Source organism: Sesamum indicum, linkage group LG13, assembly GCF_026168435.1.
Source record: "Sesamum indicum cultivar Baizhima isolate 11 linkage group LG13, ASM2616843v1, whole genome shotgun sequence".
NCBI classification, from domain to species: Eukaryota; Viridiplantae; Streptophyta; class Magnoliopsida; order Lamiales; family Pedaliaceae; genus Sesamum; species Sesamum indicum.
The window spans coordinates 11,134,193-11,148,087 of NC_142669.1; the positions used below are offsets into that span (position 1 = coordinate 11,134,193).

The following is a 13,895-nucleotide window of genomic DNA, read 5'->3' on the forward strand; positions in this document are numbered from 1 at the left end:
TGAAAAATTACATTTGATATCTTGACATTTGTTTGGATTCTCTAAAGATCCACAATAACTACCAGCCCGGTCACAAGCAATTTGTAAGGGCACATATTCATTTTTATAAGGGTAGTTTGATTAGAAAAGATTTTTTTAACTAGAAATAAGTTAGTAATAAATCATCGCAGGTAAATATGAATTTTTATTCAATTTTTTTTTTGATATTAATAAATTTTGTAAACTTTGACTAACAGATGAATCTTTTTATTGGCCAAAAATAAATATCAGAAGTACTAAATATAATATTTTAAAATATAAAGAGTTCACGTATAATTATATCAAATTTCATGAATATTCAATAAAATTATCCCATGAATATATTAACGAAAGATGTGGGGACATATGGAGCTAGTGAAGTAGTAAGTACTATCGTCATGTAAGACCCAAACTCTACTTTTTTCCAAAGAGAAGAAATCAAAAGAGATTGATTCGTTATGTTTAAGAATGTGATGAAAGTTGAAAATTATGTGATGGTAACATGTTATATGATGAACTAATAAACATAATGTGATAATTGGGATATTTTGGTCGGGTTCATATTTACCCAATTAATTATAACTTATTATATTATTGATGTACAAATTAAAAAAAAGTTAACCAATTATAACATAAGTGTATTGATCGAGACCAGTTTGCTCAAACTTTAACTATACTTCCTATGCTGTGAGCGCACAATTTAAGAAAAGTAACAAATCGTAAGGCTATTATAATTATGCTTGTCATGTAATTACTTCGACTCGATTAACTCCCCAGATCAAATTTGCTCAGACCTGAATTATTCTTACTTTGTTATTAACGCATAATTTAAGAAAAATAATTAATCACATATTTAATATAATTATATTTATTACATAATTAATTCAATGCAATAAATTCTAATTTGAATAAGAATTATTTTGGATGATCTTGGCTCAAATCTTCAGCCCGGCGTTGGGTTCAAGTTGTCAACTGTTTGGTGCCGTGGTTTATGGGGGTTAGTCGATTTTGACATATAAGGGGAATGCAAATTCGAACACACAAAATAAGCGGTTAATATGTACAACCTTTTCAACATCAAAGAAACAAGTGAGACTCATAGATGCAGTCTTAGAAAGAACATTGAAAAGAAAATTCATCTAAGTGCGGAAAACTCCAAAAGAATATTCAATAGTATGAGTACACTATGTACAAATACGGGCATATGATACTCCTCGTTCCGTAATTTGAGTTTTTTTACTTTTGATTCTATCAATTACGAGATTCTCATTTTTTATCTCGTAACTTTTAAAAGTTACACTTTTGGTTTCATGACACATTTTTTTTTTATATATTTTAATAGAAAATCACGTGGCGATTAGAGCTTTTACAATTTTAATCCCATGTGTTTTAGGATTATCACTTTTGATTTCATAATTTTCAATAAGTAACACTTTTGGTCAATACGCCTTACATCCACGTGGCATTTTCATTAAAAATATAATGGGAGGGTGACGTGGGACGAAAATTGCTATTTTTTTTAAAAATTACAAGACTAAAAATAAAAATTCAGTAACCAATTAAATCAAAAGTGGAAAAATCCAAAATGACGGAACCAAAAATACTATTTCTCCTACAAATACAATTTCTAGAATACCAACGATATTCGGCCCCAACCACGTCCTAAATTATAATGACTATAGATAAAACAACATTTGCGAATTCAAATTCAAGTCTATGACATTATACTTATATTTAAATATCAGTTACAGTTATTATCTTTTCTAATCTTTCTAAATTTTTACTCGCATATATTATGTTTTTAGTATCAAATGTAAGAAAATTCAAGTTAATTTCTAAAAATCAGTTCGATATAAAAACAAGCTAGTTATTTCGTATGATTGTCGTAATGATGTAACCTAATTCATTAATTTATTTTTTCAAAAATTACATGTGTTGTGCCAGAATCCCAGACAGCAAGGCCTTGTGAGCGGCTAGGATGTGTGGTCAATACAGCGAATCAAGAGTTGCCTAACTGTGCTACGGTTAAAGACGATGAGGCTTTGGGCCCGAAAGGGGAGGGCGTACTTTAGATGGATGAGGAGGATGTCTCTAGGAAGTTGGCACGCCATCAGCAAGGTCGGTCCATGGGAGACGCACCTATAAACCATTCTGCTTCACCGAATCGGGGGAAGGCGGTCTCCTCGCCCTGTAGGATTGTCACGAGGAGTACTATACGATCTACTCTCCCTTGAACGTTGAAAGGATTATTTTGGAATGTTCTGAGAATTGGAAATGATCCTACGCAGAGGGTCTTGAATCGGGTCAGCCCAGGACGATTGCTGAGTGGTAATGTTTTTTTAGCGCAAGAATTAGTGCACTCATTGGAGTCTCGCCGGCCGGAGGCAAATGTAATCTTTAAGCTTGATATGGCCAAGGCTTATGATCGACTCAACTGGGAGTTCCTCTTTCAAGTCTTGCGACTAAAGGGCTTCTCGTAGTGCTGGATTGACTCGGTGGTTAATGCTGTCTGAAACTGTTGGTTCTCGATCCTAGTGAATGGAGAGCATGCTGGATTCTTTCATTCGACACGCGGCTTACGGCAGGGGGATCCGCTATCCCCAGTGTTATTTGTGCTTGGTGTTGATTACTTATCTCAGGGACTGGATCGGCTTGTTGCTACGCACCCAATGATGTATTACCAATCATCGGGTCGGGTTCGGGTATCCCACCTAGCATATGCCGATGATATGATGACCTTTACTAACATCTGCAGGTAGCACATGGAATTGCTCCGTGATTTTCTCCACGCATATGAGCGAGTGTCAGTACAATGGATAAATAGCGAAAAGAGTTCTTTTAGTCTAAGCCGACAGGTGCCATCTTCACAGTTGCAAGAGGTACAACACGTTATGGGTTACCAGTTGAAATATCTCCCAGTCACATATTTGGGAGTCCCTCTTTACAAGGGTAATCGAAAAGTATGTTTATTTGATTCGCTCATCTCCAGATTACGTGACATGCTACAGGGTGGGCGATGATGAATATATCTCACGGAGGGAGGCTGACCTTGATTCGAAGTGTGTTGCAGGCTACGCCTTTACATCTGCTTCAAGTAATTCACCCGCCTAAGTCGTTATGATAACCATTGAGCGCATATTCAATGGTTTCTTTTGGGGCTCGTACAATGGCTGTCGGTATATTCATTGGTCTTCATGGGATCAGATGTGTAGCCTAGTAGCAGAAGGTGGTTTGGGTATTCGAAGTTTGGCGGAGTATGTTCGGGTTTTTTTCATGAAACTTTGGTGGCGATTTAGGCTGAAATCATCCTTGTGGTCGGAATTCTTGTATGACCGATATTGTAGGACCCTTCATCCTACTCGTGTGTCGTATAATCGCAATCATTCCTCTGTTTGGCATTGCTTGTGTCACATCAGGGATGTGGCAGAACCTCTAATATTCTAGACTTTGGGCCAGGACGCAGTGTCTTTTGGCATGATAATTGGTTCGGTGAGAAGCCTCTAGCCCAGCTAGTTTGCGGAGCCCCTAACACTATAGAGTCGGTATGCTGTTATTGGCCTGAGGGAGAATGGAATGTCCCCAGAATCTTCAGGATTGTCCCGCCACAGATTGCACAGTTATCTGCCAAATTCCTATTGCAGCGGGATAGAGGGACAAAATTGTGTGGACCGCGGCGAGTAATGGGACATTTTCCACAACATCGGCATGGGAGACCATTCGAGTCGTGTCTCCTCGGTGGCAATCTTTTACAGATATATGGCACCGTTCCTTGCAGCCAACGGTGTCCGTCTTCTTATGGCGGCTTTTTCAAGATTGGATCCCAGTGGATGAACGCATGAAGTGAAACAGATTTAGTTTCCCATCTAAATGCCAATGTTGTAAGGCAGAGAAGAGCATCTCTCGTCTGTTTGTTGAACGGGTGGTAGTTTGAGATGTTGGTTGCACTTTGCCAACGTCTTTGGGTTTCAGCTTTGTGAAACGGGGGACCTGATTTGCATGGTGCACTTCTGGCGATACTCTACCCCATTTCACTCCGCTTTGCATATTTGCACTTTGGTACCATTTCTGATTCTATGGTCTAGTTGGACGTAGTGAAATATTTGCAAAATATCGTGGGGTACATTTTATGGCCACGGGAATCATATTGGAGGTTTAGCGCCAGCTTCACACACTGATGCCGTACGGGTCATGACGAGCATACAGTGGAAGGGGGACTTGCACCGGGTGGTGGCTATGGGTTTCTGCTTCAGGCCAGTGGTGCCTCGGGCACCTAGAGTGGTGCGTTGGAGTACCCCCACTCCAGCGTGGTTTAAGCTAAATTCGGATGGGTCCTCGCTCGGGAACCCTGGGCCGGCAGCAGCGGCAGACATTATTCGGGATGAAATTGGACAGGTGCATCTAGCATACCAGTTTGCTTTGGGTACGACCACTAGTGTTGTATCAGAGCTTACTATTGTTTGGCGTGGTTTAGAGCTAGCTCGAGCACACAGTTTAGCACCCATAGTTGTTGAGGTGAATGCTACCGTAGTTCTCCAGCTCTTACAGTCACGAGTGTCTGGGATGTGGGAGGTGCAGCATTTAATCATGCGCATTATGCAGCTTCGACAGGAATTAGGATCGGACGTACGACATGTTTTTCGAGAGGCTAATGGAGCGGCTCATTATCTTGCGAAGGACGCCGCATCTCGACAATTGACTCGGGTTATGTATCAGGAGGACATTACGGGAGTACTGCGAGGCATTATCAGACTGGATAAATTGGGCACTCCCCACCTTCGCCGGTAAATTTAGTGATGCTTTTGAGATTGATTTTTGGTCAGGCATTGGGGGAGAGATTGGTGGGGGCATTACGCAGCAAGTCACACCACCGTATAAAAGGGATAAGCATGTCTATAGATCAAATTCTATTTGTTTTCTAGACTTGGATAGACTTTGCACATAGATTAGAATTTCTTTGACTGTAAAGGGAGTAAGTATTCCTCATTTACTATTTTTGAATTGTACACTCTATAATTTTTCCTGAGGTAATAAATAGGTAGGGGCCCGCCAAACCCTCCGCCTAGGCATCAGGCGGCTTTCGCAAAAAAAAAAAAAAAAATTGAGATTGAAATCATGCAACCACTTAAAAACACGCATCGGAAAACCATCAATGAATAAAATCCGCTTCAGCCATAATCGAGAAAGGTCTTCCTCGTTCTGTAAATTAATAAGTATATGCTTAACATTGATTACTGCAATGGAGTAAGCCCCTCAACCTTTGCTTTGACAAATAAACACGAATAGCTTCCATGCTAGGATAACCGTTGGAGAATTTACCAACAAGAAATCAGAGATGTGCTGATAATCGCTCAATCTCTTCTATTGAGAAGTTTATTGGTCGTCCAACCTGGTAAACACACGACTTACCCAAGTAGTCTTCAGTATGAGAGAACATCTTTTTTGCCACCCGTGGAGTAACGACATGTCATCTTTAGGGTTGTCATTAGTGACCGCAGCCAAAAAAGAAAAAACTTTGGAAGAATCTATTACAATTTATTCATAATTTTATCAAAAAATAGAATATTTGTATATTTGAATCTAACGTGAGAGTCAATGTGTCCAAAATTCAAAGAAGAATGACATTAGAATTCCATGTTTAGTTATTTTCTTTTTGTTTTTTGTTCTTTTTTTTTTTTTTGCTTTTTTCCACAGTAAAGTCTTAGACGTAGACATCGATTCTTGGTCACGATACAGACAATGCCAGTCCAGTTTGATGTGAAACCCAAATTATTGTTAGTTTCCTATTAATTTCCCAATTGACTTGATATTAATGCGGGTCAATGAATAGTGCTCTTGCAATTAGATCAAAATCAAGTTTGTCTTAGTGAACTGCTCAATCAATTGTAAAAAAATGAACTATTTCTTATATTATAAACAAGTATGGCTAAAATGTCATACTAAAGTAATATTATATTTTCTCGTTATATAAATTTATGTAAAAACTTAAATTTTAGCAGTAAATATTTTTTACGATTCTTAACTGTTACAAAAGTCTCATAATTTTTATGATTAATGTTTTAGCTTCAATTGTTGAAATAGTGATCAATAACTGTTGGCGGCTATGATTAAATATTATTTAAAATGGTTTATTTTCCAATTTTTACCAAAATAATTAATTATAAAAGAAGATCAAACTGTTATACACTTGAAACTTTAAGATGTTTACAATTTGTTTATACACTCAAATATGAAAACTAAACTTCAGAATACTGCAAAACTTGTCTTGATTCGGCGGAAAATCCGTCTCTAATTTATCTCCCTCCTAACTTCATTCCTTTGCGCTTTCCGGCTCGACACTCAAAATCTCGGCAAAGCCGATATTCTGCCTTATTACTCTGGTGAGGTTTACGGCGTCTACGCCTTCTCCGGTGACCACCAGCTGATTCTTCTCCTCCCCTGTTAACGCCACCGATGCCACCCCTACAACGCAACCCATTCCGTTACTTTTTCAATTATATAGCGAATAAATTTATTACAAAAGATATTGCATAATTATTATTTGCTTTTTCTTCACTCGTGATTCATTTGTAACAACATATGCTTCATTAAATTTAGGAAAGAAAAGGGGAAAAAAGGTCGTGAAAATATTTAGTAAATACATATATATGAATATTCACTTGAAATAAATTATTTTTTTTCTATAATATTAATGATTATGACTAAAATCGTCATAAGTAACTATTATTAATCATGGTTAAATAAAGCCGTTGCAAAAAACTAGCTTTTTCATAATAGAATTTTTTTTTTTTTTTTTTACCGTGGCTCTTAATAAAAGCTATGACAAATATTTTAGCTACTCTTGTAAAACCCTAGCTAATTAACAGTCATAGTGTGACCGTGATTAATACCTAGCTAACAATCATAGTGTGACCGTGATTAATAATTATTTACTATGACTATTTATTATTAATAGTAAAAATTAGCCACAATTACACGTTATATCTCTTGTGGTGATTTTCGTTAATTACCTGGGGACGTAACTGCAATCTTCATGGCTTTTGTAGTTATCTTGGCAGTAGATATGCTGCTTTTCTTCCATATTATGTCGTAAGGCATCATCAGCTTCAGCACATAAATCACAATCTTCATTGCCTTGGCCGGCCGACATCTCTGCCCATCTGTCCACACCTTGATCACAATCTTTTGCTACATGTAAGAAAAATAAGTGGGAAGAAAAGGATTAATAATTAGCGAAATGTTTCTCAATCAAATTCAAAAATTAAAATCATACATACATTCTGAGTGAATGGGTTACAATTAAATAATAAATTTCAATCATCAATAATCAAAATACATTGATTGTCAATATCAAATATACGTGTATAATTAATTAATAATTATTATTACAGTAGACAAACAACTACAATTAAAACAGACTAATACTCATATATTAATTGGATTTAAACCCACGATTTTTTTGATATGGGGCCTCAGTTTTCTAAAAAAAAATTATACATACATGAAACTATATAAGTATTTAATGGGGGATTTTACCTTCATTTTTCTCCCTTTGGAGAGTAAGTGAAGAATCTGTTGGTACCAATTCTGAAAAACGAAGAGTCAAATTTATAGTGGAAGATGGACTACGTCTTGTTGGTTGGGTGGAATTGTAGAATGGAAGAGGGCCCTGCATGACCATTGACGAGGATGGGACAAATTTTTTTTCGGTCTTGCGTTGTCATTATTAAGAAAAGATTAATTAAATATTGTTTGTGGTCTCGTAGAATTTTCCACTTTTTGGTAGGTAAGAAGTGGATTCATTAGTTTAGGAGTTTTTAAATGTTGTAAAGAATTTGTAATAACGCATCTAATATATTCCTAACCAATTAGTTTAACTCTTATTATTACATATACTAATTAGCCAATTTATTTTCGATCCCTATTAAAAGTTGGATTTTTAAAGGTCTTTTGATAGAATTCAACCTCCCAAATCTATCTATACCGAACCACCACCCCACTTAACGTAGATATGATCCAGCGGGAGGAGGTTTAATCACTTGCTGTACCAGGGAGCGTTCAGCCAGGGTAGACACAGAGACCGAGGGTTCGTGGAACTGTGAACTAGGTCTCTAGACACCAAAAGAGGGTTAGCAAGGGCTAGTACAGATTGGAGAGGTGGTGGGTTCTCTAACGTAGGTTGAGGCTCCAGAGTCAAATCTATTTAACATTCCCCTTCAATTCACATCTCGAAACGTATTCAATCTTCGGGGAGTAGAAAGAAGAAGACGTCCTCCAAGCAGAGTTATCGTGGGGGGGGGAGGAAACAGACCTGTGGGATTCAGTTGATTGAGTATGATGCTGATTTTGTTCATGTATCCAAGGGACGTACTCATATATCCGATGAAACTTCTGATTCTATATCGGCGGAGACTGCAAGCCAATCCCCTTGAGAGCCATGAAAATCTTAGTCTGGAACTGTTAAGGATTAGGCCCCCCTTGGACAATTTAGACTCTGACAAAGCTCATTAAGCTCCACCTCCCGGGCTTGGTTTTTCTCTCCGGAACCAAGTGCAAATAACTGAGACACGATAGAATGAAGGAAGCGTTTAACTAAATTAGGCTTGGTTTAACTAAACGTTTAACTTATGGTGTTTTCTTGAGAGGGTTTTGATTAAATTAGGCTTGCATACCAAGATTATATCTCTAATTATGACTTGTCTTAGTACTCTGTCATTTTCTTACATATTGAATGGAGAACAACTTAGTTTCTTCGTCAAGGAGATCCTCTGTCTCCATATCTTTTTGTCCTTTTTGCAGAGGCATTTAGTAACATAATTAGCAGGGCGGAGGAAGAGGGTCTCATCGAACTAGTGGCGGTTTCTAGATTGGCCCCAAGGATCTCATATTTACTCTTTACTGATGATACGCTTATTTTCTGCCAAGCCATCCACGAGGCATTGCTTAGAGTTAAACACATTTTGGCTGAATACGAAGCGGAATTGGGACTAAAAATTAGAAACCTCAAGTCAACAATGATTTTCAGAAAAAATGTAGAGGTTTCTACACGGGTGACTCTAGCAGGTATTCTCAATTTTGAGGTGATGGCTATGCATGATAAATACTTAGGACATCCAACAGTGGTAGGCCGTCCAAAGAAGGAGGTGTTTGAAGGGATTAGAGAATGAATCTGGAAAAAACTACATAGCTGGTTTTCTATTAAACTTTCTCAAGCCAGGCAGTCTATTCTCCTTAAATCTGTTATCCAAACCATGCCCATTTATGTAATAAGCTGCTTTTAACTAGCCGACATGTTCCTTAGAGAGATTGAAGATTGATGGCTGATTTCTTTTGGAACAATGGGACGAACTCAAACATTCATTGGCTTGCTTGGGAGAAGCTTTGTACACGGAAGGACGAAGGAGGTCTTGGATTCCGGCATCTCAAGAAGTATAATTTGGCTCTTCTAGCTAAACAAGCATGGCGAGTGGCTTTCCAATCGGGCGGTAATCATAGTAAGGTTTTCGGGCAGAAATACTTCCCCGAATCCAATGTTAGGTGTAGATCGGTAGCATTCTTAGTGGATCAGCAGCATAATTTCGGTCACAATACTTACATTTAGCTTTTTGCTTCCCCTCGCTATCAGTGTATGTAATGAAGTGGTCCCAAACTCTTGATCTTTTACACGTTTCTTTTTTCTTTGGCCTTTTTGATTGTGATTCATGTGGTGGAGTTTTGTCTGAAATCTGTTCATCTTCATCCTCCAATCTCATTTCATCGGCATCCTCCAATCTCATTTCGTTCTCCAATGTTTCTCTTTCCATTTTGAATTTGAATACACTACAAATAACAAATAAAAAGCAACAATGTTAATCAAACACATATTAATGCTAACAAAAGACAATGCCAAACAATGTGATTAACCAATTAATGTGAGCAACAATGTCATTAAAACAATGCCAAAACAATGTTAACCAAACACATACTAATGCTGCAATTAGAAGCACAAAAATACAAATTAACCAATTCAATTAGAGGCATCAAATGCAAATTAACCAATGCAATTAGAAACACCAAATGCAAATTAACCAATTAGTAATGCAAATTAACCAATTAGTAATGCAAATTAACCAATTAGAAGCACCAATGCAATTAACCAATGCAATTACTAAGCACAAATTAACTTAGGCATTTCATCAAACACCTTCAAAGCAATATTGTAAGTTAAAATATTTTTGTAAGAGTCTAAGATACCAAAGTAACCAAACCAGAAATCTTACCTGTTGTGACTCGTATGAGATTGGTTTTGCAATTTTTTTGACTCAATCCGTCGATCGTCGCCGCCGGTGCCAAGGTGAATTTTAGTTTTCTCTGTTTCAGACTTTCGAACTCTTATTCTCAGTTTTCTTTCGTTCTCAGTGAGTTGCCGGTGGAATCGTGTGCAATGCTCTCTAGCCTCTCTTTTCTTTCTTTCTTTTCTTTTCTGTTTCAGTTTTCTTTTGCTGTCGTCGTCTTCAGTTTTCTCTTTTCTTTCTTTCTTCTCTTTTCTGTTTCGTTCTCTTCTCTCTGTCTCAGTAATACAATATAAATCATTTTCCTGTTGTTTTCTGTTTTTTATTTATTTTTCGGTAGGGTATAATCGTTATTTTATCTTTTGTAGCTCCTTTCTGGCTGAAAATGAATAACATTGGTTGCTTTTGTAATTATGCGAAAGTGATTAGCGATTTATGTAATTTTACCATAAGTTGGGGTTGAGTATCTTATAATTCCGTGGAGTAGTCAAAACTGTCGAAATATGTTTACATAAAAAAGATTGATGATGTTTAAAATTAGGGATGATTATACTTCATCTCTCTCAGATTTGGTGTAATTAAATTTAAATTTTTTGTAATTTAAAAAATTACATTTAATATTTTTGAAATTTGTTTTTATCTAAAAAATAAGTCCATCAATTAGTCAAAATTCATTGAACTTGCTGATATTAACAAAAAAAAATGAATGAAAATTGATATAATCGACTGACTTATTATTGACTTATTGTAGGTCAAACAATTTTTTCCGACTAAACTACCTTTGTAACTGTGAAGATATACCTTCTCATATGCATTAAAGTGTGAAGACGTATGAAGATAAATTGATCATAAAAAAATTATCTAACATGTAATAAATCAATAGTAAGCCAATTAGGGGTAAATATACATATATTTTTTTTAATTTTTTTTGTTAATATCAGCAACTTCGATGAATTTTGATTGACGAATTGACTAATCTGTTAGACGGAAGCAAATCTTAAGGGTGTCAAATATAATTTTTCAAAACACAAAAAATTTATTTGTAATTATACTAAATATCAAGAAAAGAAATTATAATTATCCCTTAAAATTATGCATGGTAGGTGTATAAATATGAAAATGCAAGTTCACGTCACACACTATTTTCCATTCAAAAATAAAGTTTGGTATTAATATTGTAAACCGCCTATATAGATAAATTAATTTTGCACTCAATTAAATAATAACAAGTGCAAAACGATATATTAACTGCAAATTGTATTTAGCCATTGAGTGTCATTGACTTATATTTTATTGAAGGAAAAAATTAAAAAAACTCATATGATATTGAAAATGTTAAAACGAATATTTGAGGAAAATAAAATATCAGTTACATTCTCTGTGATATGAAAAAAAATTGAAAAAATCTCCTGAGGGTAGAGTTTGGTGGTACACGTCCTGTGATTGGGAATATGGATTTAAAAATATATTCTTTTAGATAATTTTACCTTTATCTCTCTCATAATATAATATTATATAATATATAATTTAATGAATTTTAAAATAATAATAAATACTTTATTAATAAAAAATATATTTTATATGTGAATATATAATTATATTAATAATTTTTTAATTGCATAATTAAATTAATTAAAATTAATTTCATATAAAAAAAATAGTATCGACTGCGGTTACAAAGAAGGGTTCACCAATCCTCACCCCTGCCACCCAACCCCGCGGGTCGCCCTCGACGGTTGCCAAGAAGCAAAGGTGGCCAACGACATAGCTGTTGCCCCCTCTCGGGGGCGGTAGGCAAGGGGGTCAGTCGGGGTTGGGGGTAATTATTATTTTTTAAAATAATATTTTTATTTTTATAAATTGTAATAGTATATATAATATAATTGTATCCAACGTGGCGTCAATTTTCTAAAACCATGTAAGATTAAAATCTCAAAAAAAATATTTAATTGACACGTCACGTCATTTTTTGGTAAAAATAAAAACTTTTGGTCCACCAAAGGACTAAATTTAATTAATTTATAAACTTAATGCATAAAAAATAGGCATAATTATTGGATTAAAATTAATATTGAACATATTCAATGGACCAAAAAAATAATTTTTTCATATAAAAATTTAATTTTATATATTATAGGTATATTTTAATTAAAATTTATATAATATACTACTTGAATATAAAATTTTCCTCATATATACGATTTTAGTCATTGTCCTTAAAAAAATAGGTCCAGATTGACCAGGGGGGTTGTGTGAGTCATTATTCAAAACATAAAGACGATTTTTATATTTAAATTTTCTCAGAGATTTTTTTATTTTTTTCCATATTAAAGAGGGTCAAAATAAATTTAACTCCTTCATTAAATCATAAGGATTTCCTTTTGGCACTTGTATAAAAGGTTCGATGAAGCTCATTTAGGATACAAAGAACGAAATGTGAAGTTAGATAAAAATATCTCAAAGTATTCCCTATACGAAGTTTTTTAATTAGGTCCAAAAACATTCGATGCACTCATGGTGAAAATCAAACCATTTATCGAAGGTGCACAATAACTTCCAGCGTTTGATTCGGAATTACAATGTTGATACCTTATAAACACCCCAATTTATTTTTCAAGAAGATTCAAGTAGCAAATCCATCCACAATCCTCAAATCTATATTTAAAATCATAGCATCTAATTCGATATTACATTATAAAAATTTAAATCTTAGTCCAAAAGAATCTACATGGATCTTTTACCTTAAATTTATCAAATTTACGAATATTACTTTTAACAAAAAAAAGAATTGGAGGAAAAAATAGAAATTGTACTCATTTAGTTTTATCATAATCGAATATTTTTATTTATCATAATTTTTCTTGAGCTTTGATTTCAAACACCATAAATTTGCATTCACAACCTCATAATTTGAAAAAAAAAAAAAAAAAAAAAAGCAATTTCTCCATAAACTTACAATCTCATTAACTATACATTTTCATTTTAATGGAATTTCTTTTTGTGGGTGTAAAGAAATCGTTTTTGTCCTTTTTGAGTAGTCTTTTGTGGGTCTCTAATTGTGATGATAGTTTAGTTACAATTATTAATCAGTAGTTACAAAACACAACTCAACCACTGCAATAGAATGATGAAATGGATTAGACATCATCAGTAGCATGTTTGAAATTTTGAGCTTCTTCATCACTGCCCATGTAACAAAGTCAAATAGCTTGAGAATGTCGAAACTTCTACTACTTTAGCATTTTTTATTTTATTTGTTAATTTATTATTATTATTATTATTATTATTATTATTATTTATTGTTATTATTATATTTACTCATTTCTATAGAGAAAAACCACATTTAGTTTCAAGGTTATGGGGTCCAAGAGAATTATTATCAAATTAAGCGAGTTATAAGTAAAATCGAATTACACAAATATTTTATCTGTTTTATAAAATTACAAATACACTTTCTACGGGTATACTTATAAATTTGTTTTTCCTGAATATGAGGTTTAATTACTACTACAATTTCAAGGGTATACTTATAATTTTGTAAAAGGTAAAAAATATGTGAGTAATTAAATTTAATTTTAATGAATATTGATGTAATTTACCGAGGCAAAT

General features: G+C 34.5%; 1 protein-coding gene across 2 annotated transcripts; it reads right to left on the bottom strand.

Annotated features, from left to right (window-relative positions):
* Positions 1 to 6,169: 6,169 nt before the first annotated feature.
* On the bottom strand, positions 6,170 to 10,570 carry LOC105176861 (heavy metal-associated isoprenylated plant protein 47). Of its 2 annotated transcripts, XM_088876958.1 has the most exons (4): positions 10,275 to 10,570; positions 9,611 to 9,834; positions 7,026 to 7,203; positions 6,170 to 6,477 (listed from the first exon to the last, which is right to left on the bottom strand). In XM_088876958.1, the coding sequence occupies exons 2-4, from the start codon at positions 9,752 to 9,754 to the stop codon at positions 6,326 to 6,328; spliced, it is 474 nt and encodes a 157-aa protein (XP_088733084.1). In that variant the 5' UTR covers positions 9,755 to 9,834; positions 10,275 to 10,570; the 3' UTR covers positions 6,170 to 6,325. The 2 variants fall into 2 exon arrangements, with proteins under 2 accessions (XP_088733084.1, XP_011098097.2); XM_011099795.3 differs by lacking the exon at positions 10,275 to 10,570 and having other exon boundaries at positions 7,552 to 9,750.
* Positions 10,571 to 13,895: the final 3,325 nt, after the last annotated feature.

Bases quoted from the DNA above. Each gene is read 5' to 3' on its own strand.
- LOC105176861 (XM_088876958.1), bottom strand. From the start codon at position 9,754: ATGAAGATGAACAGATTTCAGACAAAACTCCACCACATGAATCACAAT. The intron at 7,204-9,610 runs GTAAGTATTGTG...TCTTACATGTAG, and splicing joins GGGGAAGCAAAAAGCTAAAT to CAAAAGATTGTGATCAAGGT. The intron at 6,478-7,025 runs GTAATTAACGAA...GTTGCGTTGTAG, and splicing joins GATTGCAGTTACGTCCCCAG to GGGTGGCATCGGTGGCGTTA.